The following is a 24,932-nucleotide window of genomic DNA, read 5'->3' as shown; positions in this document are numbered from 1 at the left end:
GGGGAATTTCTTATCCCCTCTTCTCTTCCCACCTCACTCACCTCTCCTGCCATATTGGTTTTTGTATTGTGTGAAATTAGTCTACTTAGTAAAGGTAGACATAGAGCAGTTTCTCTACCTTCCTGACCCTGTATTTTGATTTTCAACAGATTGAAAAACTGAAACAGCAATTAAAAGAAACAAAGGAAAAAGCCCAAGAGGAGAAGGAAAAATTGGTGAGTTATCTATATACTAATACTCCACTTACTGGGTGGTCAGCTTTCTGGCAAGCTCAAGTATTTAACACCCAATGACAGTGAATGAATAAATTCTCTGGGCAGCCTAATCACCTTAAAGTTTAATTGTATAGAAGTTCAGGCCAGGCGTGGTGGCTCACGCCTGTAATCCCAGCACTTTGGGAGGCCGAGGGGGGTGGATCATGAGGTCAAGAGATCGAGACCATCCTGGCCAACATGGTGAAACCTCATCTCTACTAAAAAAAAAAAAAAAAAAAAAATTAACTAGGTAACTAGGTGTGGTGGCGTGCACCTGTAGTCCCAGCTACTTGGGAGGCTGAGGCAGGAGCATTACTTGAACCCAGGAGGTGGTGGTTGCAGTGAGCCGAGCTCACGCCACTGCACTCCAACCTGGTGACAGAGCAAGACTCTGTCTCAAAAAAGAAGTTCAAAAACAAAGCTGGGTGTGGTGGCTCTTGCCTGTAATCCCAGCACTTTGCGAGGCCAAGGCAGGCGGATCACCTGAGGTCAGGAGTTTGAGACCAGCCTGGCCAACATTGTGAAACCCTGTCTCTACTAAAAACACAAAAATTAGCCAGGCGTGGTAGCACATGCTTGTAATCCCAGCTACTTAAGAGTCTGAGACAGGAGAATCTCTTGAACCCGGGAGGTAGAGGTTGCAGTGAGCTGAGATCGTGCCATTGTACTCCAGCCTGGGTGACGAGAGAAACTACATCTCAAACAAAAAAAAAGTTTAAATACAACATATTATAAAAATATGTTATTGTAAAAAACCATATAATAGGCCGGGCGCGGTGGCTCAAGCCTGTAATCCCAGCACTTTGGGAGGCCGAGGCGGGTGGATCACGAGGTCAAGAGATCGAGACCATCCTGGTCAACATGGTGAAACCCCGTCTCTACTAAAAATACAAAACATTAGCTGGGCATGGTGGTGCGTGCCTGTAATCCCAGCTACTCAGGAGGCTAAGGCAGGAGAATTGCCTGAACCCAGGAGGCGGAGGTTGTGGTGAGCCGAGATTGCGCCATTGCACTCCAGCCTGGGTAACAAGAGCGAAACTCCGTCTTAAAAAAAAAAAAAAAAAAAAAAAACAACCATATAATATTAAGATTGTTTCCTGATACTGAATTTGTTATTGTTTCTAGGGTTTTTCAGTGGATGGAGCTAGGAAATATAAGTTTTTAAAATATTAAAATAGATCATGACTCCATACTAATACTTTCAGTTTAGATGCAGGAATACAGGGTTTTTACTTAACTTTATCTGTATCTCCTGTATCTCTTGCCAAAAGTCCTTATTCTTTTTTTTTTTTTTTTGAGACAGAGTTTCGCTCTTGTTACCCACGCTGGAGTGCAATGGCGTGATCTCGGCTTACCGCAATCTCCACCTCCTGGGTTCAAGCAATTCTCCTGCTTCAGCCTCCTGAGTAGCAGGGACTACAGGCGTGCGCCACCACGCCCAGCTAATTTTTGTGTTTTTAGTAGAGACGGGGTTTCACCATGTTGACCAGGATGGTCTCGATCTCTTGACCTCGTGATCCACCCGCCTCAGCCTCCCAAAGTGCTGGGATTACAGGCGTGAGCCACCGCGCCCGGCCCAAAAGTCCTTATTCTTACTGACACCAGTATAATTACCTAGTTGCTTGAACCCCAGTATATGAATGTCAGAATACTAATATTACCACCGAAAATAAATTACTGGAAACAGTTTAGGATTTTGGCGGGCACTTTTCTTCATTAGGATATATACCAATAAGGATCTATGATAAAATTGCAATGTTTAAGAGCCCATTTGAAAATTTTTTATATGAGGTTATGCCACCAACTCAACAACACATTTTGCTTTTGATTTTTAGAGGTTGCTGTAAATTTTTTAATGTTACTGTATTTACTTAATTTTTTTTAGAGATGGGGGTTTTGCTATGTTGCCCAGACTGGTCTTTTTTTTTTTTTTTTTTAAATAGCAGCTTATTTACTCTAATACAGGCAGGTCTTGAACTCCTGTCCTCAAGCAGTTATTCTTGCCTCAGTCTCCCCACTAGCTAGGACTATAGGCATATATCACCACACCTGACTTAGAGGTAGCTTTTTAAAAAATTAGTTTTGCCTATAAAATTATGTAATAATCATGAAAAATATTTACAAGGATCCAAAGTCTGCAAAGCAAGTTATATGCCAAGAAATCCAACTTCTGTCTTCTCCCTCTCCCTATAGATAACCATTTATTTATTTTGTGTGTGTGGTTTTTTTTTTTTGAGAAAGAGTCTTGCCCTGTTGCCCAGACAGGAGTGCAATGGTACGATCTCGGCTCACTGCAACCTCCACCTCCCAGGTTTAAGCGATTCTCCTGCCTCAGGCTCCCGAGTAGCTGGGATTACAGATACATGCCACCATGCCCGGCTAATTTTTATATTCTTAGTAGAGATAGGGTTTTACCACGTTGGCCAGGCTGGTCTCGAACTCCTGACCTCAAGTGATCCACCTGCTTTGGCCTCCCAAAGTACTGGGATTACAGGCGTAAGCCACTGCACCCGGCCTTATTTTGTGTTTTTTTTTTTTTTTTTGAGACGGTGTTTCGCTCTTGTTACCCAGGCTGGAGTGCAATGGCGCAATCTCGGCTCACCGCAACCTCCGCCTCCCGGGTTCAGGCAATTCTTCTGCCCCAGCCTCCTGAGTCGCTGGGATTACAGGCATGCGCCACCATGCCCAGCTAATTTTTTGTATTTTTAGTAGAGACGGGGTTTCACCATGTTGACCAGGATGGTCTTGATCTCTTGACCTCGTGATCCACCCGCCTCAGCCTCCCACAGTGCTGGGATTACAGGCTTGAGCCACCGCACCCGGCCCCTTGTGTTTTATCTTCTCATTAAGAAAAAAAGTTGGCCGGGCGCAGTGGCTCACGCCTGTAATCCCAGCACTTTGGGAGGCTGAGGTGGGCAGATCACGAGGTCAAGAGATCGAGACCATCCTGGCCAACATGGTGAAACACTGTCTCTACTAAAAATACAAAAATTAGGTGGGTGTGGTGGCGCGTGCCTGTAGTCCCAGCTACTTGGGAGGCTGAGGCAGGAGAATTGCTTGAACCTGGGAGGTGGAGGTTGCAGTGAGCCGAGAGCGCCACCGCACTCCCACCTGGCGCCTAGTGACAGAACATGAATGTGTTCTAAAAAAAAAAAAAAAAAGAAAAAAAGAAAAAGAAAAAAGTTGCTAAAAAAAATTATTGCCTTACAGGAAAAGCTGAAAAAAAGTCATAAACATATATATGTGTGTATTTTTATATATGTGGGGCGGGAGAGATTTTATATGTATAATATGAGTTATATATATAATTTTGTTAGATTAAAGGTAGCATGCAATATGCATAGACCTGTACTTGCTTTTTTTTTTTTTTTTTTTATTTTGTGTGTGTTTTTTTTCTTTCTTGAGACAGGGTCTCCCTCTGTTGCCCAAGCTGGAGTGCAGTGACACAATTATGGCTCACTGTAACTTCAAACTACTGGGCTCAAGAGATCCTCGATCCTCCCACCTCAGCCTCCAAAGTAGCTGGAACTATAGGCGAGTACCACCACACCTAGCTAATTTTTGTATTTTTTATAGAGATGGGATCTCACTGTGTTACCCAGGCGGTAACATCCTGGCCTCAAGCAGTCCTCCCAGCTTGACTTCTCAAAGTGTTGGGATTTCAGGTGTGGGCCACCATACCTGGCATCATTCTTTTTTATAGCTGTGTGATGGTTCATTATGTGGGTGTATCACAGTTTATTCAAATGATCCCTGTCTTAGTTCAGGTTATTATTATAGAATACCACAGACTGAGGGGCTTAAACAATAAATATTTATTTCTTATCTTTCTGGAGGCTAGAAGTCTGAGGTCAGGGTGCCAGCATGATTGAGTTCTTGGTGAAGGCCATTCTTCTGGTTCATAGATGGCCACTTCCTGCTGGATCCTTACTTGGCAGAGAGAGAAAGCTCTGATTTCTTCATCAATCCCGTCATGGAGGCTCCACCCTCATGGTCTCATTTAACCTAACTGCTTCCCAAAGGCCACACCTCCAAATACCATCACATTGGGGATTAGGGCTTTAACATATGATTTTTGGGGCGCACACACATAAAGCTCAAAGCAGTCCCCTTTTGATGGATAGTTGGGTGATTTCCAGGCTTCTTCTATTATGATGAATGTGCCAGTAAAGAACTTCATGTATGTGTCTTTTCACATTTTGGCCATTATATCTTTGGGATAGATTCCTATAAGTAGTTTTGCTAGATGAAAGAAAAATACATAATGTTTCTAGGTACTGCAAAATTTCCCTATAAAGATATTGGGCTGTTCTGCCTATAAAACCAGTAACCATGCATGAGATTGCCTGTTTCCTTACAGCTTTACCTACAAAGTCTATTCCCAAACTGCTTTTTTTTTTTTTTTTTTTTTTTTTTTTTTTGAGATGAAGTGTTGGTCTTATTGCCTAGGCTGGAATGCAGTGGCACCATCTCGGTTCACTGTAACCTCCACCTCCTGGGTTCCTGGGTTCAAGCAGTTCTCCTGCCTCAGCCTCCCAAGTAGCTGGGATTACAGGCACCTGCCACCACACCCAGCTAATTTTTCTATTTTTAATAGAGACAGGGTTTTACCATGTTGGGCAGGCTGGTCTTGAACTCCTGACTTCAAGTGATCCACCTACCTTGGCCTCCCAAAGTGCTGGGATTATAGGCTTGAGCCACTATGCCTGGCCTCAAACTTGATTTTTGCAATGTGATAGGTGAGAAATGATATTTCAGTGTTGTCTTCAGTTTATTACAGTCTCCACCTCCTGGGTTCAAGCAATTTTCCTGACTCAGCCTCCTGAGTAGCTAGGACTACAGGCTCGCACCACCACATCCAGCTAGTTTTTTGTATTTTAGTAGAGATGGGGTTTCACCATTTTGGCCAGGACGGTCTCTATCTCCTGACCTCATGATCCGCCTGCCTCGGCCTCCCAAAGTGCTGGGATTATAGGTATGAGCCACCCCACTCAGCCTATGTTTCTCTTATTAGGAGGTAGGTTGGACATTTTTTCATGTTCGACAGCCATTTGCCTTTCTTTTAATATCTTTTGTTCATTTTTTGTTTTTGAAAAAGGCCTTTCCTTTTTCACCCCTTCCTTTTCTCTGTCCTTGTGCTTTCACTTCCCTCTCCTCTTCCTCCTCCTCCTCTTTCTCCTCTTCCTCCCTTCTTTTATGTCTCTTTCCCCTTTTCACCCTCCTCCTTCTTCCTCAACCTTTTTCTTTCTCCTACCTACCTCTTTATTTATTAGGAATGTTTACCACCCTCCTTTTGACTCCTAGCTAATTAATTTTAACTTGGTTTGGGATGTTATTTATATTAGAGATAAAAGGCATGTTTAATCTTCTCATATCCCTTTTTAATAAACATCTGAATTTTTTTCCTTTCTATACAATCATCTTATATAGAAACTTTTCCAAAATTTTTTCTTTTGAGATAGAATCTCATTCTGTTGCCCAGGCTGGAGTGCAGTGTCGCAATCTCAGCTCACTTCAATATCCACCTTCCAAGTTCAAGCTATTCTCCTGCCTCAGCCTTCTGAGTAGCTGGGATTACAGGCACGTGCCACTATGCCCAGCTAATTTTTGTATTTTTAGTAGAGATGGGTTTTACCATGTTGTCCAGGATTGTCTCGATCTCTTCAGCTCATGATCCGCCCACCTCAGCCTCCCAAAGTGCTGGGATTACAGGGGTGAGCCACCATGCCTGGCCAGTAGCAGGTATTTCTTCAAAGAAGATATGCAAATGGATTAAGGCTTTAAATGAAACTACTCTGTGGGACTTCTGTTCTTTCTCCTAACTTGTTTACCTCTTTTTTGAATACAGGAACAAAAGTATACCAGGCAAATCAATGAACTAGAGGGACAGTTCCATCAAAAAGCCAAAGAAATTGGCATGATTCATACAGAGCTGAAAACAGTAAGACAATTCCAGAAGAGAAAAATCCAAGTGGAGAGAGAGTTAGATGATGTAAGTTTTATTCCGTTTTTAAAAAAAAAAAAAAAAAAAAAATGGGCCAGTTGTGGTAGCTCACGCCTGTAATCCAAACACTTTGGAGGCCAAGGCAGACGGATCACCTGAGGTCAGGAGTTCAAGACCAGCCTGACCAACGTGGTGAAACCCCGTCTTTATTAAAAAAAAAAAAAAATGAAATTAGAATTAACTACTTAATGCCTACAGAAGCCTTCACAAACATTTATTCCTGTTAGATAGCAAAGAACTTTGACATTTTAGAACTTATTTAAGAGAAAAAGGTGAGACATATCAGGGTAGGACTGGCTGTCAAAGGTCTTGACTTTAGACTTCTCTTTTTCTAATCATTGATTGCTTTGGAAACTCACCAAATCTCAGCCGACGCATCCTCCTGTGTTTATCAACAGGTAACCCTTTGGATTGAATTTAGTAAGAAACAAACTACAAGTTCTTAAAAAATGTGAGGGAAAAAGTTGCATACTTCTTTATTTTATTTTATTTTTTGAGATGGAGTCTTGCTTTGTAACCCAGGCTGGAGTACAGTGGCACGATCTTGGCTCACTGCAACCTCTGACTCCGTGGTTCAAGCTATTCTCCTGCCTCAGCCTCCCGAGTAGCTGGGATTACAGGAACGCGTCACCACATCCAGCTAATTTTTGTATTTTTAGTAGAGACAAGATTTCACCACGTTGGCCAGGATGGTCTCAGTCTCCTGGCCTCATGATCCACCCACCTCGGCCTCTCAAAGATGCTGGGATTACAGGTGTGAGCCACCACACCCAGCCAAAAGTAGCAGATTTCCAAAGAAAAATATTTAGGCTAATGAATGATAGTTTTAGAGAAATTTATTTATTTATTTATTTTTAAAGATGGGGTTTCACCATGTTGGTCAGGCTGGTCTTGAACTCCCGACCTCAGGTGATCTGTCCACCTTGGCCTCCAAAATGCTTGGATTACAGGTGTGAGCCACCACGCCTGGCCTAGTTTTAGAGAAATTTAGAAGGCTCTATATTAGGGGTCAGGGGATGATAAACACTAAGTACTTTCAGAAAGTTTCTCTTATTTTCCTTGGCTTAGAATATAGTTTTATTACATTACTGATAATTCAATAAATGGCACAGGTGAGTTCCAGGAACAGATAGCTGAAATCAGCTTTGTGACTATAGGCAAGTTACTTAACTTTTTTATACCTTGGTTTTCTCATCTGTAAAATGGGATGGTAAGAGTTAGTATTTCAGCTAGGCATAGTGGCTCATGCCTGTAATCCCAGCACTTTTGAGGCCAAGGCTGGAGAATCTCTTGAGGCCAGGAGTTCGAGACCAGCCTAGGTAACATAGTGAGATCCCACCTCTACAACAAAAAGGTTTTTTTTGTTTTTTTGAGACCTCCACCTCCTGGGTTCAAGCCGTTCTTCTGCCTCAGCCTATCAAGTATCTGGGATTACAGGCACACGCCACCACGCCCAGCCAATTTTTGTATTTTTAGTAGAGACAGGGTTTCACTGTGTTGGCCAGGCTGGTCTCGAACTCCTGACCTTGTGATCTGCCCGCCTCAGCCTCCCAAAGTGCTGGGATTACAAGTATGAACCACTGCACCTAGCCAAAAAAAAAGTTTTTTTAATTAGCTAGGCACGGTGGCTCATACTTGTAGTCGCAGCAACTTGGGAGGCTAAGGTGGGAGGATCACTTGAGCCCAGGAGATTGAGGCTGTAGTGTGCTGTGATTGCACTACTGCACTCCACCCTGGGTGACAGAATGAGACCATGTCTCAAAAATAAAGTAAAACAAAGTAAGAGTTACTATTTCATAGAATTGTTATAGAATTAAATGAGTTAATATATGTAAAGTGCATAAAATAGCATGTCACATAGTAAAAATTATATGAACGGTCGTGTGCAGCTCTCTGTAAAAAAAAAAAAAAGTATGGATTTGTAGCATTTGCTGATTTCTATGGGGGAGATACTTTAGTATAACATGGGCTACAGTCATTTAAGGCTTGACTGGAGCTTGAGGATCTGCTTCCAAGGAGGCACACTCAAGTGCCTGTGAAGTTGATGCTGGTGATTAGTGGGAGACTGCTCCCTCACATGGGTTTTTTTGTTTTGTTTTGTTTTTTGAGACAGAGTCTTACACTTTTGCCCAGGCTGGAGTGCAGTGGCATGATCTCAACTCACTGCAACCTCCACTTCCTGGGTTCAGGTGATTCTTGCTGCCTCAGCCTCCCTAGTAGCTGGGATTACAGACGTGCACCACTATGCCCAGCTAATTTTTTTTTTTTTTTTTTTTTCCAGTAGAGTGAGAGTTTCACCATTTTGGTCAGGCGGTCTCAAACTCCTGACCTCAAGTGATCTGCCTGCCTCAGCCTCCCAAAGTGCTTGGATTATAGGTGTGAGCCACCATGTTTGACCCATATGGGCTGTTTTATAAGCTGCTTGTATGTTCTCATGACTTGGTGGATGACTTCACCCAGAGTGAATAATTTAAATGAGATGTAGACAGAAGCTGTCTTTTTCATGACCTAGGCTTTGAAGTCACATAGCATTATTTCTACCATATTTTATTATTAATAGCTAAAAGTGAATCCTTAAGTCTAGTGCACATTCCTAGGTATGGGGAATTAGTTTCCATCATTTGAAGGGAGGAGTGTCAAAGAACTTGTAGACATATTTTAAAACTACCATACCACTATAGTTCAGTGTATATGCAGCTACAGGAATACTTTTTAAAATCACAGGTTTTTTTTTGTATTTTGTTTTTTGAGATGGAGTCTTGCACTGTCACCCAGGCTGGAGTGCAATGGTGCGATCTTGGCTTACTGCAACCTCCGCCTCCCAGGTTCAAGAGATTCTCCTGCCTCAGCCTTCTGAGTCACTGGAACTATAGGTGCACACCACCATGCCTGGCTAATTTTTGTATTTTTAGTAGAAACGGGGTTTCACCATATTGGTCAGGCTGGTCTTGAACTCCTGATCTCATGATCTGCCCGCCTTGCCCTCCCAAGGTGCTGGGATTACAGACATAAGCAACTGTGCCTGGCCCACAGTTTTTTTTTGTTTTTGTTTTTGTTTGAGATGGAGTTACTGCTCTCCATCACGCTGGAGTGCAGTGATGCAATCTCAGCTCACTGCTATCTTCACCTCCTGGGTTCAAGCAATCCTGGTGCCTCAGCCTCCCAAGTAGCAGGGACTACAGGCACACGCCACCATGCTAGACTAATTTTTCATGTTTTTAGTAGAGAAGGGGTTTCACTATGTTGACCAGGCTGGTCTCGAACTCCTGGCCTCAGATGATCCACCCACCTTAGCCTCCCAAAGTACTGGGATTACAGGCATGAACCAACATACCCAGCCTAAAATATCACAGTTCTGGTCATGTCCTTCAAGAGTTGTGTTTAGACTGGGCACAGCGGCTCACACCTGTAATCCCAGCATTTTGGAAGGCTGAGGCAGGTGTATCACCTGAAGTCAGGAGTTTGAGACCAGCATGTCCAGCATGGCTAAACCCTGTCTCTATTAAAAAATACAAAAATTAGTCAGGCATGGTGGCATGTGCCTATAGTCCCTGCTATTCCAGAGGCTAAGGCAGGAGAATCGCTTGAACCTGGGAGGTGGAGGTTACAGTGAGCCAAGATCATGCCGCTACACTCCAACCCGGGTGACAGAGTGAGACTGTCTCAAAAAAAAAAAAAAAAAAGTTGTCTTTAGTGTTTCTCTACTGTAAACAGAATATGGTTGCCACACCTTGGTGTGAAAGTCAAGACCCTATACTTAACCTGGGAACATTATTATCTCCTTTTACAACATTTCCACCTACCTCCACAATTCCTTTAATTCACCCAAATTGGGTATTTATTAATCCCTGAAATCTTGTCTCTTTGTTACATTGTTGACATTATTTCTTCCCCCCCCCAGCCCCCGAGATAGAGTCTCACTCTGTCACCCAGGCTGGAGTGCAATGGCACAATCTCAGCTCACTGCAACCTCCGCCTCCCAGGTTCAAGCTATTCTCTTGCCTCAGCCTCCTGAGTAGCTTGGATTACAGGTGCGTGCCACTGTGCCCATCTAATTTTTGTATTTTTAGTAGAGACGGGATTTCCACATCTTGGCCAGGCTGGTCTCGAACTCCTGACCTTGTGATCCACCCCCCTCGGCCTCCCAAAGTGCTGGGATTACAGGTGTGAGCTACCACGCCCGGCCGTGACATTGTTTCTTTTATCCGGAATATAGTCCTGATAGATCTTTGTCCATTAAAATATTATTATTATTTTTTTTTTTTGAGACGGAGTTTCACTCTTGTTACCCAGGCTGGAGTGCAATGGCGCGATCTCGGCTCACCGCAACCTCCGCCTCCTGGGTTCAGGCAATTCTCCTGCCTCAGCCTCCTGAGTAGCTGGGATTACAGGCACGCACCACCATGCCCAGCTGATTTTTTGTATTTTTAGTAGAGACGGGGTTTCACCATGTTGACCAGGATGGTCTCGATCTCTTGACCTTGTGATCCACCCGCCTCGGCCTCCCAAAGTGCTGGGATTACAGGCTTGAGCCACTGCGCCTGGCCCAAAATATTATTATTATTATTATTATTATTTTTTTTTTTAGACAGAGTCTCGCTCTGTCACTCAGACTGGAGTACAGTGGTGCAGTCATGGCTCACTGCAGCCTCTACTTCCCTGGGCTTAAGTGATTCTCTGATTTCACCTGCCTGAGTAGGTAGGACTACAGGCATGCACACCACACCTGGCTAAGTTTTGTATTTTTTTTTTTTTTTTTGAGGTGGGGTTTCGCTGTTGCCAGTCTGCCTGCCTGGGCCTCTCAAAGTGCTAGGCTTATAGGCGTGAGCCACCATGCCTAGCCACCTGTCTTTCAAAGGCTCATCTAAAATTCATGTTCTCCATGAGAACTTCCCCTAGAGTCCCGTTTAAAAGTAATAATTTTCTGTATGTTTCCATAGCATTTTCTATCTCCTTTATACCACTTAGCCTCATTCTGTCTTTTTTTTTTCCTGTCTTTTTATGCGCCTAAAGATATTGTCTTGATATTACATTTATCATTTATCTTATCTCCCCTAATAGATTGCACTCATTTGAGGCATGAACAGAGTTATCCTTTATTCATTGAAAAATAAGATACACGGTAATGTTGAATCAATCTTTGTTAAATGCTGAGCGGATCTTTTTGTTAAAAATATAATTGAAAGAATGTCAACTTTTCTAGAAGGAATACAAGTTGTGTTTTATATAAAAATGCCGCAGATTGAATCAACATAATTAACTTTTCACAAACTCTTAAAATAGCCTATGTATAGATGTACATTCTGAATCAAAATGAATTAAAAACTAGTTGTGCATATTCAAGTAGGCCATGATGTAATTTTTTTAAAGAACAGTGTTGCCACCTAGTGGAGAAATAGATTTCAGACCCTTTTTTTTTTTTTTTTTTTAAATTTTATTTCAGACTTTCCAAAGTGGGCAGTGGAGGAAGACTTAAAATTCAAAAGATACTGGCTTATGGGAAGAAATAAGGTGGTACTGTGGAATCCTAAATGTGACACAATTGTGGCAGGTGTGAGGACCTATGAATTTTAAATTGGGAGGTATACGTTAGGGAAGAAAATTGTACTGTGTTTATAGAATTCATTATACAAATTACAAAGAGAGCTAATTAAATTGAGATTCTCAAAAGGTCTTCAAGTCATACATTTTAAAGAAAAAATTATTTCTGTGGCTGGGTGCGGTGGCTCACGCCTGTAATCCCAGCACTTTGGGAGGCTGAGGTGGGTGGATCACCTGAGGTCAGGAGTTCGAGACCAGCCTGGCCAAGATGGTGAAACCCCATTTCAAAAAAAAAAAAAATTATTTCTGGCTGTGCACGGTGGCTAATACCTGTAATAACAGCACTTCTGAGAGGCAAAGGTGGGTGTTTCACTTGAACCCAGGAGTTCAGACCAGCCTAGGCAACGTGGAGTTTCCATCTCTACAAAAAATATAAAAGTTATCTGGGCCTGGTGGTACATGCCTCTAATCCCAGCTCTTCTGGAGGGTGAAATGGCAGGATGGCTTGAGCCTGGGAGGCAGAGGTCACAGTTAGCCAAGATTGTACCACTGCACTCCAGCCTGGGCAACAGAGCTAGATCCTGTGTCTGAAAAAAAGAACAGAAAAAGAAAAAAATGATTTCTATATACCTGATTAACAGAAGCAGCATATATTGTATAGATTGTTAGATTGCAGTTATTATGTTTTAAATAGTTTTACTCTTCTTTCAACAAAGTGTTAATACTTACTTCAACAAATTTAGCTTGGCTGATAAAATTAGATAATAAAAATACTCCATGGCTTACAATTACACTATGTGACCATTGTACAGTTTCTTTTTTCCTCTACTGTAGAAACATCTAAAAATAGTGATGTTATTTTTACAAAAGTGAAGTCATGATGCAAATTGTTAACCTTATTTTTCACTTTATATCTTGTAACATTTTTCTGCCATATAAATATTTTCTATAACATTTTTTCAGGAAGCCAGACAATGGCTTATGCCTGTAATCCCAGCACTTTGGGAGGCCAAGGCAGGCAGATCACCTGCGGTTAGAGTTTGAGACCAGCCTGACTAACATGGTGAAACCCTGTCTCTACTAAAAATGGAAAAATTGGCTGGCTGTGGTGGATACGCCTGTAGTCCCAGCTACTCAGGAGGCTGAAGTGGAAGAATTGCTTGAACCTAGGAGGCGGAGATTGCAGTGAGCCAAGATTGTGCCACTGCACTCCAGCCTGGAGACAGAGTGAGTCTCTGTCTCCCAGGAAAAAAAAAAAGATATAGCTATTCAGTGGAATTCCATGCATCTATTGAATTTTTTTTTTTTTTTAAGAGACAGAGTTTTGCTCTTCTTGTTTAGGCAGGAGTGCAATGGCGTAATCTCCGCTCACTGCAACCTCTGCCTCCTGGGTTCAAGCGATTCTCCTGCTTCAGCCTCCCGAGTAGCGGGGATTACAGGCATGTGCCACCATGCCCAGCTAATTTTGTATTTTTAGTAGAGATGGGGTTTTACCATGTTGGTCAGGCTGGTCTTAAACTCCGGACCTCATGTGATCCACCTGCCTTGGCCTCCCAAAGTGCTGGGATTACAGGTGTGAGCCACTGTGCTCAGCCAGAGTAGCTATCTCTTAATTTATTTATTGGTTGCTTGCTCTGACATTTGGACGTTTTCCTCATTTTTTACTATTATAAACTGTGGGGAACATCTAAGAAATGAAATATTTTTCTGTATCTTTAGTTTTGTTTCTGTTTTTTTGAGATGGAGTTTTACTCTTGTTGCCCAGGCTGGAGTGCAATGGTGCAATCTCGGCTTACTGCAGCTTCTGCCCCCTGGGTTCAAGCAATTCTCCTGTCTTAGCCTCCCGAGCAGCTGGGATTAGAGGCATGTGCCACCACACCTGGCTAATTTTTTTTTGTATTTAGTAGAGATGGGGTTTCACCATGTTGCTCAGGCTGGTCTTGAACTCCTGACCTCAGGTGATCCACCCGCCTTGGCCTCCCAAAGTGCTGGGATTATAGGCATGAGCCACTGCACCCAGCCTATGTCTTTAGTTTTTAGGATAACCCAAATTTTATGGGTTAATAGACATGAGCTTTTAAAGGTTTGTGATGTGTGCTGCCTACTTATCTTTTGAAAGCTTCATTGATTTATAGATTTTTGGGTTTTTTTCTTTTTTTTTTTTTTAATCTATAGCTAGATGAAATTTCCTCAATAAATTTATAGATTTTTGAGGGAGTCTAATGGTGGTTGAAAAGTCCATCTCCACATACAATGGGATAGTAGATATTTCTATAAACTTGTATGTTGATATTAATTTTGAAAATTTTGTTAATGTGTTCCTCCCTCCCTCCCTCTCAAAACATCTTAATAATAATTATTTTTATTATTTTTGAGACTGGTCTCGCTCTGATGCCCAGGCTGGAGCAATCTGGGCTTACTGCAGTCTCCTCCTCCTGGGCTGAAGTGATCCTCCCACCTCAGCCTCAGTTCTGGAGTAGCTGGAGCTACAGGTGTGCACCACCACACTGAGCTATTTTTTGTATTTTTTGTAGAGACAGGATTTGGCCATATTTCCCAGGCTGGTCTCAAACTCCTTTAAGCAATCTGCCTACCTTGGCCTCCCAAAGTGCTGGGATTACAGGTGTGAGCCACCATGCTTAGCCTCTTAATATTTTTGAACTATCATTGATGGCAGTTATCTGAAACTGCAAAAAGTGAAACTGCACATAAGGGGGGACCACTGTACTAATGTTATCAATCTGTAGAAGATTGAGGGAAATTTGGTACTCAGAGGCAGGACCACAGAATTTTTCTGTGTGTTTAGGATTAAGAGGTAATATATAACAGAAAATGTTTCCTTATTGATAATTTTCTGAAAATATGCCCAATGAACCCCATTTTTTATTAACTTTTTGTTTGTTTATTATTTTAATTTTAGCTGAAGGAGAATTTAAGAAATACAGAGCGGATACATCAGGAGACTCTTAGAAGACTGGAAAGCAGATTTTTTGAAGAAAAGGTACAGATTATTAGGGCTAATTTAAAATGTTTTGTTTACTAGAACAACGTAAGTGTATTCACATGCATTCTGAGACTTCAGCCTTCCATTTGGTATCTTATTGGAAGATTAGAAGATTGTTGTTATAGCTAAATAAAATCAAGGAAAATAAAACCTAGAAATCTCAGTATCTACTCTCCTATTCAGAGATTCCTGTCTTCTTCTGAAGGCTTTGGGACATGTCTGCCTCAGCTTGATATTCCCCTGATGAGACTAAAGCTACATGTTCTCCATTATATAGGGAAGATGGGAGTAGAGAAGTCACTCTGGTATGTGTGCAAAAATGTTTCCTTAGTCAAGCTGAGCTAAAGATGTTAATCAAAAATATTACTTAGGTCAGGCGTGATGGCCATGCCTATAGTCCCAGCTATTCAGGAGGCTGGGGCAGGTGAATTGCTTGAACTCAGGAGGCAGAGGTTGCAGTGAGGCAAGATTGCACCACTGCACTCCATCCTAGGTGGTAGAGTGGGACTCCATCTTAAAAAAAAAAAATGCTCCTTAGCACAACACAGCATCCAACTTTTATGTGTTCCTGAAGTTAATTCTCCAAATTGTGGGAAGTACATTGGAACACTTCTACAGTATCCTTTCAGAGGCCTCATGGTTATTCTTTATTTTAATCTTTAATTTTTTTATTCTTAGGGAAGAATTAAATAGAGTCTTTCAGAAATTGGTAGGAGTGTAGGCACTTGAGGGTGGGGCAAATGAGGTTTTACTTGTTTGCTTGTTTGTTTATTTGAGACAGGGTCTTGCTCTGTGTCACCCAGGCTGGAGTGCAGTGGCGCAGTCACAGCTCACTGTAGCCTTGACCCCCACCTCCTGGGCTCTAGCAATCCTCCTACCTCAGTCTCCTGAGTAGCTGGGGCTACAGACATGTATCAGCATAACCTGGCTAATTTTTATCTTTTGTAGAAATGGGGTCTCGCTGAGCCAGGCACGGTGGCTCATGCCTGTAATCCCAGCACTTTGGAAGGCCAAGGTGGGCGGATCACTTGAAGCCAGGAGTTTGAGACCAGCCTGGCCAACACGGCGAAACTGCATCGCTACTAAAAATACAAAAATTAGCTGGGCATGGTGGTGTGCACCTGTAATCCAGCTACTCAGGAGGCTGAGGCAGGAGAATTGCTTGAACTTGGGAGGCAGCCGTTGCAGTGAGCCAAGACTGCTCCACTGCGCTCCATCCTAGGCAACAAAGTGAGACTCGGTCTCAAATAACAACAAAAACAACAACAACAAAGACAAAAACAATCCAAAATGGGATCTCACTATGTTGCTGGTCTGAAACTTCTGGGCTCCAGCAATCCTTCCATCTTGGCCTCCCAAAGTGTTGGGGTTACAGGCATGTACCACCATGTGCTGCTCCTATGAGGTTTAGACAAAAGGAATTGCTATATAAAGTGACTCTAGGTTTCCAGTTTGTGTATGGAAAAACCTGGAGGAAATGGGGCAAGAGCAGCACTCTGGTGCTTTCCCTCTGAGGCCCTTCCTGGCACTGTCAGGAATGGAAGCCTTCAGGAATAGGCTGTTCTCATGAGCCTCTCCTATTCTGCCCTAATCTTGATCTCTTTTCTACTGGGTGTAGAAAATGAAGATTAGAAACAGTTGGTCAGTTTACAGAATACCCTAACAACAGTGCTTATGTAAATAGGATTTTTATGTATGAGAGTAGGTGGCTGCTGGCCTTTCCCTCATGGTTACAAGATAGTTACTGCAGTTTGGAGTTTTGTGTTAAAAACAAGAAGGGGCCGGGCGCGGTGGCTCACGCCTGTAATCCTAGCACTTTGGGAGGCCGAGGCAGGTGGATCACGAGGTCAAGAGATCGAGACCATCCTGGTCAACATGGTGAAACCCCGTCTCTACTAAAAATATAAAAAATTAGCCGGGCATGGTGGCGCGTGCCTGTAATCCCAGCTACTCAGGAGGCTGAGGTAGGAGAATTGCCTGAACCCAGGAGGCGGAGGTTGCGATGAGCCGAGATCGCGCCATTGCACTCCAGCCTGGGTAACAAGAGCGAAACTCCGTCTCAAAAAAAAAGAAAAAAAAAAAAAAACAAGAAGGGAAGCTCCAGCTGTGTCTGTCCCTTTTATCTGGAAGCCATAACAACTTTCCCAGAAGCTCTTAGCACATTTCCTCTTACATCTCACTGACCAGAACCATGTTATAAAGAATGCTGGGTGGGGGGGCGTGGTGGCACACGCCTGTAATCCCAGCACTTTGGGAGGGTGAGGCAGGTGGATGACAAGGTCAAGAGATCAAGACCATCCTGGCCAACATGGTGAAACCCTGTCTCTACTAAAAATACAAAAATTACCTAGGTGTGGTGGTGCGCACCTGTAGTCCCAGCTATTTGGGAGGCTAAGACAGGAGAAGCACTTGATCCTGGGAGGCAGAGGTTGCAGTAAGCCAAGATTGTGCCACTGCACTCCAGCCTGGTGACAGAGCGAGACTTCGTCTCAGAAAAAAAAAAAAGAATGCTGGGTGGCACATGCTGTCATTCCATCTACTCTGGAGACTGAGGCTCAAGGATTGCTTGAGCCCAGGAATTCAGGGCTGCAGTGAGCCATGATTGTGCCACTGTACTGCAGCCTGGGCGACAGAACAAGTCACCCTTTCTCTTTCTCTCTCTCTCTCTCTCTCTCACACACACACACACACACACACTCTCTCTCTCTCTCTCTCTCTCTCTCTCTCTCTCTCTCTCGGGAAAGTGAGTGTTTTGTTTTCCCAGCCACTAATAGAAGCTGGGAAGGAAAACGAAGGATGGGAATGAATGTTGGTTTGGACATCCACAGCAGGGTCTGCCTCCCCATGTTAGGTATATACTTCATGGATATTTCTCCTATGCTGGTTTGAGCCCCAGTGCTGCTGTTTCATGGCACTGGGCTTTCCAGTAGGCCTGTTTATTTACTTCTTACCTCGGCATGCCCCACACAGCCATATAAAGGATTTTCCAGGTCATTGGTGTTTGGTTTAATTTTCCAATTTGTTTCTTTCTCTACTTTGAATCACAAAGCCCTGTCCTCCTACATGCGTCCTACACACACACACACACACACACACACACACACAACTTTGAATCACAAAGCCCTGTCCTCCTACATCCGTCCTACATAGACACACACACACACACACACACGTTTATATATATATAAAACATATATATAATATATATATGTTATACATATATACATATATATGTTGTATACATTTATATATATATTAAAAAACATATGTATATATGTTTTTTGTTTTTGTTTTTAAAGACAAAGTCTCACTCTGTCGCCCAGGCTGGAAGGCAATGGCATGATCTTGGCTCACTGCAACCTCCACCTCCCGGGTTCAAGCAGTTCTCCTGTTTCACCCTCCCAAGTAGCTGGGATTACAGGTGCACGCCACTATGCCTGGCTAATTTTATATTTTTTAGTAGAGATGGTTTGACCATGTTGGCCAGGCTGGTCTCGAACTCCTGACCTCAGGTGATCCACCCGCCTTGGCCTCCCAAAGTACTGAGATTACAGGCGTGAGCCACCATGCCCAGCCTCTACATCCATATTTTTATATTGCTGTTTCCTTTTTCTGGAATGCCATTCTTCCAGCTCTGGATAATTCTTATTTAGAGCGCAAATACCATTTCTTTAGAGAGAGATTTCCTAAACTCTAATCTAAAATGAGGCTGGGTGCAGTAGCTTATGCCTGTAATCCTAGCACTGTGGGAGGCCGAGGCCGGTGGATCACTTGAGGTCAGGAGTTCGAGACAAGCCTGGCCAACATAGTGAAGCCCCATCTCTACTAAAAATACAAAAGTTAGCTGGTCATGGTGGTGCACACCTGTAGTCCCAGCTACTTGGGAGGCTGAGACATGAGAATTGCCTGAACTCGGGAGGCAGAGGTTGCAGGGAGCAGAGATAGTACCACTGCACTCCAGCCTGGGTGATAGAGTGAGACTCTGTCTCAATAAATAAATAAATAAATAACAAAATGACCTCCTCCAGTTATTGTCTATCTTATTGCCCCATTTATTTTATTGATAGCATTTATCACAGTCTATTAATTCTTTCAATTTAAAAAAATTTTTTTAGAGACAGGTTTTACCATGTTGGCCAGGCTGGTCTCGAACTCCTGACCTCGGGTGATCCACCCACCTCGGCCTCCCAGAGTGCTGGGATTACAGGCGTGAGCCACTGTGGCTGGCCTTATTAATTCTTTTTGTTTGTTTACTTGTTAGGGCACTGTATAGCCTCAGATGGCCTGTGTGTAAATCCCTGCTCTGCCACTCTGCCATTTACTAGCTTTGTGACTTTGGGCAAGTCAATAACCTCTTCTCTCCCCCCTTTTTTTTTTTTTTTTTAAGACAGGGTCACCCAGGCTGGAATGCAGTGGCACAATCATGGCTCACTGCAGCCTCTACCTCCCAGTCTCACACAGTCCTCCTGCCTTAAGTCTCCTGAGTAGCTGGACCACAGGCTTGCACCATCATGCCTAATTAAAAAAAATTTTTTTTGGCCTGGTGTGGTGGCTCATGCCTGTAATCCTAACACTTTGGGAGGCTGAAGCAGGTGGATCACGAGGTCAACAGATCAAGACCATTCTGGCCAACATGATGAAAACCCGTCTCTACTAAAAATATAAAACTTAGCTGAGTGTGGTGGCGCCAGCCTGTAGTCCCAGCTACTCGGGAGGCTGAGGCAGGAGAATAGCTTGAACCTGGGAGGTGGAGGTTGCAGTGATCCGAGATCATACCACTGCACTCCAGCCTGGCAACAGAGCGAGACTCTGTCTCAAAAAAAAAAAAAAAAGTCCGGGCGCGGTGGCTCACGCCTGTAATCCCAGCACTTTGGGAGGCCGAGGTGCGTGGATCACGAGGTCAAGAGATCAAGACCATCCTGGTCAACATGGTGAAACCCAGTCTCTACTAAAAATACAAAACATTAGCTGGGCATGGTGGCGCGTGCCTGTAATCCCGGCCACTCAGGAGGCTGAGGCAGGAGAATTGCCTGAACCCAGGAGGCGGAGGTTGCGGTGAGCCGAGATCGCGCCATTGCACTCCAGTCTGGGTAACAGAAGCGAAACTCCGTCTCAAAAAAAAAAAAAAAGGCCAGGCACTGTGGCTCAAGCCTGTAATCCCAGAACTTTAGGAAGCCAAGGTAAGTGTATCACCTGAGGTCAGGATTTCAAGACCAGCCTGGCCAACATGGTGAAACCTTGTCTCTACAAAAATACAAAAATTAGCTGGATATGATGGCAGGTGCCTGTAATCCCAGCTACTTGAGAGGCTAGGTGAAAGAATTGTTTGAACCTGGGAGGTGGAGGTTGCAGTGAGCCAAGATCGTGCCATTGTACTCCAGCCTGGGTGACAGACTGAGACTCCATCTCTCAAAAAAAAAAAAAAAAAAAAAAAAAAAAAAAAATATATATATATATATATATATACACATATATATATATATTTTAGAGATGGGGTCTCCCTATGTTGTTAAGCTGGGCTCAAACTCCTGGTATCTAGTCGTCCCACCCGGGCCTCCCAAAGTGCTAGGATTACAAACCTGAGCCAGCATGCCTGGCCAACCTCTCTTTTCCTGTTTCCTCAGTCCCTGCTTTTGGGTATAATAGTAGTATCTATATAACAGGGTTGCTGTGAGAAATAAATGATACATGTAACATTCTTATAAGTGTTCCTGGCACATAGTAAATGCTCAAAACATGATAATTATTGCTTACTGTTTAGATTTCACCTTAAAATATGTTAGGGACCTTGTCTGTTTTGTTCACCACAGAATTTCGGTATCTAAAACAATCTGGTAATTATTAATACTCATAGTATTCTCTTACGTATTTTTCTTTTTTTTTTTTTTTTTTTTTTAACCTCGAAGCCCAAGATCAAGTAGTATTCTCTTATTTTTTATTTATTTTTTTGAGATGGAGTTTCGCTCTTGTTGCCCAAGCTGGAGTGCAGTGGCATGATCTTGGCTCACTGCAACCTCTGCCTCCTGGGTTCAAGCAATTCTCTTGCCTCAGCCTCCCAAGTAGCTGGGATTACAGGCCAATATTAGTCACCACTATGCCCAACTAATTTTGTATTTTTAGTAGAGACAGGGTTTTTCCATGTTGGTCAGGCTGGTCTTGAACTCCTGACCTCAGGTGATCCACCCGCCTTGGCCTCCTGAAGCGCTGGGATTACAGGCATGAGCCACTGTGCTTGGCTAGTGCTTATAGTATTTTTTAAACTGACCAAGCACTTCTAATTTTTATTTTCTATACCAAGTGAGAAAGAGATTAAGATTAGGGTTGAGTAGAGGGAGAAGCTACTGTGAACAGCCTAGTCCTGAGGGCTTCCATTCCTGAATGAATAAACGAATGACTCATTTCAATGCCTTCAGCAGAAATTCCTCCCAGCTCTGCTTTCCAATAGTGAATTTTCTCCCCTATTTATATGTCATATTGCTTCCTTAAATGGGGAAGTTGAGGGATACCCTAAGGTTCCTGTGTTGGCTCCTCCAACAGTGCTTGGAGTTCTTCTTTCAGGTCATGGGGACAGGAGTTTTTTATTTGACATTCTAAAATAAATACTTTTTGATGAGTAAAATTTGCTGTTAGAGGCATAACTTTTAAGCAGCCCATTTTCTTTTTTAGCACCGACTAGAACAAGAGGCTGAAAAGAAGATAGTAATGCTGGCAGAGAGAGCCCACCATGAGGCTATTGTGTAAGAGAATGCTGCCTCCTTTCTGACTCTGATAGCTGTCTTACCTCTTTGCTGGTCTGTTTTCTTCTTACCTTCTTATCTTCCCCTTGATGTCCTGGCTTGCTTTCTTCAAATTTTCTGGTCTACTCTCCCTCACTGTTCCTTTCTTTTCGTGTACTCCCACCCCTTTTTCCTCCACTCTTTCTGTGGCAGGATGGTGCGGTGGAAAGAACCTGGGCTTTGAACTTGCTTGCTTATTTATTTATTTATTGACATGGAGTCTCGCCCTGTCACCCAGGCTGGAGTGCAGTAGCATGATCTCCGCTCACTGCAACCTCCACCTCCTGAGTTCAGGCGATTCTCATGTCTCAGCCTCCTGACTGGCTGGGATTACAGACACCCACCACCGTGCCTGGCTAATTTTTGTATTTTTAGTAGATATGGGGTTTCACCATGTTGGCCAGGCTTGTCTTGAATTTCTGACCTCAAGTCATTCACCCACCTCAGCCTCCCAAAATGCTAGGATTACAGGCATGATCCAGTGTGCCAAGCCTGAACTTGACTTTGGTTCTGAACATGTATACTAACTAATAATAGGAAGATTTCTTACCCTTTTTCTATTTTTATTTTTTTTGAGATGGAGTCTCATTCTGTTGCCAGGCTGGAGTGCAGTGGCACGATCTTAGCTCACCGCAACCTCTAGCTCCCTGGTTCAAGTGATCCTCCTGCCTCAGCCTCCCAAGTAGCTGGGACTATAGGCGTGTACCACCACACCCAGCTAATTTTTGTATTTTTAAAATAGAGATGGGTTTCACCATGTTGGCCAGGATGGTCTCCATCTCTTGACCCTGTGATTCGCCAGCCTTGGCCTCCCAAAGTGCTGGGATTACAGGCGTGAGCCACCACGCCCAGCCTTTTTTGTTAGTTTGTTTTTGAGACAAGGTCCGGCTCTGTCACCCAGGCTGGAGTACATTGGTACAATCATGGTTCACTGCATTCTCCGCCTCCTGGGCTTAAGTGTTTCTTCCACCTCAGCCTCCAGAGTAGCTGGGACTACAGGTATATGCCACCATACCCAGCTAATTTTTGTATTCTTTTTAGAGACAGAGTTTTGCCATGTTGCCCAGGCTGGTCTCGAACTCCTGGGCTCAAGCAATCCACCCGCCTTGGCCTCTCCAAATGTTGGGATTACAGGTGGGAGCCACTGTGCAAAGCCAGATTTCTTAACTTTCTTGAAGTTAAATTTCTTCATCTAAAAGCAGGGCTAATTTACTTCTCCCAGTAATCTGAGTTTATAAAAGTAAATAAATAATAAAACCAGGGCTAATAATAGCAATCTTGCAGGGTTGTCATGAGGTATGTTAGTGGAAGTACCTCTAACTCTCAGGACTTAATGGTTTATTTCTTGCTCATGAAACAATCAATCCAATGTGGGTCAGGCAGCTCTCTTCCAGGGTTGATTCAGGAACCTGGCTACTTCCTTCGTTCACCTCTGCCATGTTGGAGTTTTTCATGTCCAGCCATGTGCACAGGAAAGAGCATGGGAGACTCATACCTGCTGTTAACTGCCTTGGATTAGAAGTAACATCTTTTTTTCACTTTATTTATTTCGTTTCAAGACAGGGTCTCACTCTGTCACTCAGGCTGGAGTGCAGTGGTGCATTCATGGCTCACTGCTATAGCTTTGACTTCTTGGGCTCAAGTGGTCCTCCTTCCTCAGCTTCCTGAGTAGCTGGGACAGATTACAGGTGCAAACCACAATACCCGGCTAATTTTTTAGATTTTCTGTAGAGATAGGGCCTCACTGTGTTGCCTACGCTGGTCTTAAATTCCTATGCTCCAGTAATCCCCCTGTCTCAGCCTCTCAAAGTGCTGGGATTATAGATCTGAGCCACCGCTTTTGGCACTTTTCACTTTTTTATTGGGTGAGAACTTAATTACAAGATTTCCTTAGGGGTAGATGAGTCTCAAAAAAAAAGAAAAAAGATCTCCACCTATTTTGAGTATCTACCATAAGCTAAATAAGTATAAGTGGTGGTCACTATTGCTAATATTGGGGGGTGCAGATGGTAAAGCAATTATTTTTCTATTTCGGTGATATCTAAAAGTTAGGCCTGTGTTTTGAGATCTTATATCTATTTCAGGCAATTGAACGATGCTGGAAGAAATGTTTTTAAAGAGAATGTTTATCTCCAGAAAGCTCTGGCATATCACCTGAAGGAAGCTGACACTCTACAAAAAAACTCCCAGAAGCTACAAGAGAGTCATACTTTACTTTTACATCAAAAGGTTCCCTCTCATTCAGACTTTGTTTCCTTTTTTTTTTTTCAAGGATTGAGTTGGTAAATACCAAAAATTGAGTATGATAATGACATATAACGACAAAGAGACCATTTTTCTTCTGTCTGGATGGTGCACTTTTTTTTTAAAATCTGAAAAGGGTAATCTTATAATGCTTATAAGAAGCATTAGACTCAACTTTATAAAGAATATATCAGAAACATAAATATGACCCTTATCCTCCTTAGAATATTTATTTTTCTTTGCTTAGAGTTGGTCTCTGAGTCACTTAGGAATACATTTAGCTGTAAGTAACAGTGCTAAACATCAGTGGCATCACCACACAAGGGTTTATTCTTTCACCTAAAGGAGGCCTGGAGGTAAGCAATCCACAGCAGGAATGGTAGTACCACAAAGTGAATAGACACTCAGCTTCCTTAACTCTAATCTGCAACACATGGCTTACATCCTCAAACTCACCTCACAACCCAAGGGGGCTGCTGGAGCTCTAACCATTCCTTTAAATAGCAGGAAGGAAGAAAAGAAGAAAAAAGTGTGCCTCTTTAAGAGGTCTTCCTGGAAGTCCTACACATATTTCCACTTAGATCTTATTGACTAGGCCAGGCGCGGTGGCTCAAGCCTGTAATCCCAGCACTTTGGGAGGCCAAGGTGGGTGGATCACGAGGTCAAGAGATCGAGACCATCCTGGTCAACATGGTGAAACCCCGTCTCTACTAAAAATACAAAAAATTAGCTGGGCATGGTGGCGCGTGCCTGTAATCCCAGCTGCTCGTGAGGCTGAGGCAGGAGAATTGCCTGAATCCGGGAGGCGGAGGTTGCGGTGAGCCGAGATCGCACCATTGCACTCCAGCCTGGGTAACAAGAGTGAAACTCCATCTCAAAAAAAAAAAAAAAAAAAGATCTTATTGACTAGAAAATGGCTATGCTGTACCTGAAGAGAGACTGGGAATTTTCAGCTGGACTTACTGCCTTTCTGAATGAAGTTGGGGTTTTATTACTAAGGAGGAAAGGGAAAATAGATATTGGGATAGGCAAGAAGGAGATGCCACAGTTTCCAATATAGTTATTAATGTTTTACTGTATAGTTATATATATGTGTAAAAAAAAAAAAA

At 43.1% G+C, this 24,932-nt stretch overlaps 1 protein-coding gene across 7 annotated transcripts in view; it reads left to right on the top strand.

Moving 5' to 3' along the window:
- BBOF1 (basal body orientation factor 1) overlaps positions 1–24,932 on the top strand; it is a 49,037-nt gene that overhangs the window by 8,562 nt on the left and 15,543 nt on the right. For 5 of the 7 annotated variants that reach the window (XM_032287885.1, XM_032287883.1, XM_032287882.1 and 2 more), the window contains 5 exons: positions 150–215; positions 6,103–6,246; positions 14,720–14,800; positions 21,470–21,540; positions 23,664–23,808. In XM_032287885.1, the coding sequence (XP_032143776.1) occupies positions 150–215; positions 6,103–6,246; positions 14,720–14,800; positions 21,470–21,540; positions 23,664–23,808 (507 nt within the window). The remainder of the gene's footprint in view (positions 1–149; positions 216–6,102; positions 6,247–14,719; positions 14,801–21,469; positions 21,541–23,663; positions 23,809–24,932) is intronic. The other 2 variants (XM_032287884.1, XM_032287886.1) reach the window with 2 other exon arrangements.

Source organism: Sapajus apella, unplaced genomic scaffold, assembly GCF_009761245.1.
Source record: "Sapajus apella isolate SASKATOON/1434 unplaced genomic scaffold, GSC_monkey_1.0 scaffold20, whole genome shotgun sequence".
Lineage (NCBI taxonomy): Eukaryota > Metazoa > Chordata > Mammalia > Primates > Cebidae > Sapajus > Sapajus apella.
Note: the sequence above shows the minus strand (reverse complement) of the source record. Positions and strands in the feature narration are given on the sequence as shown.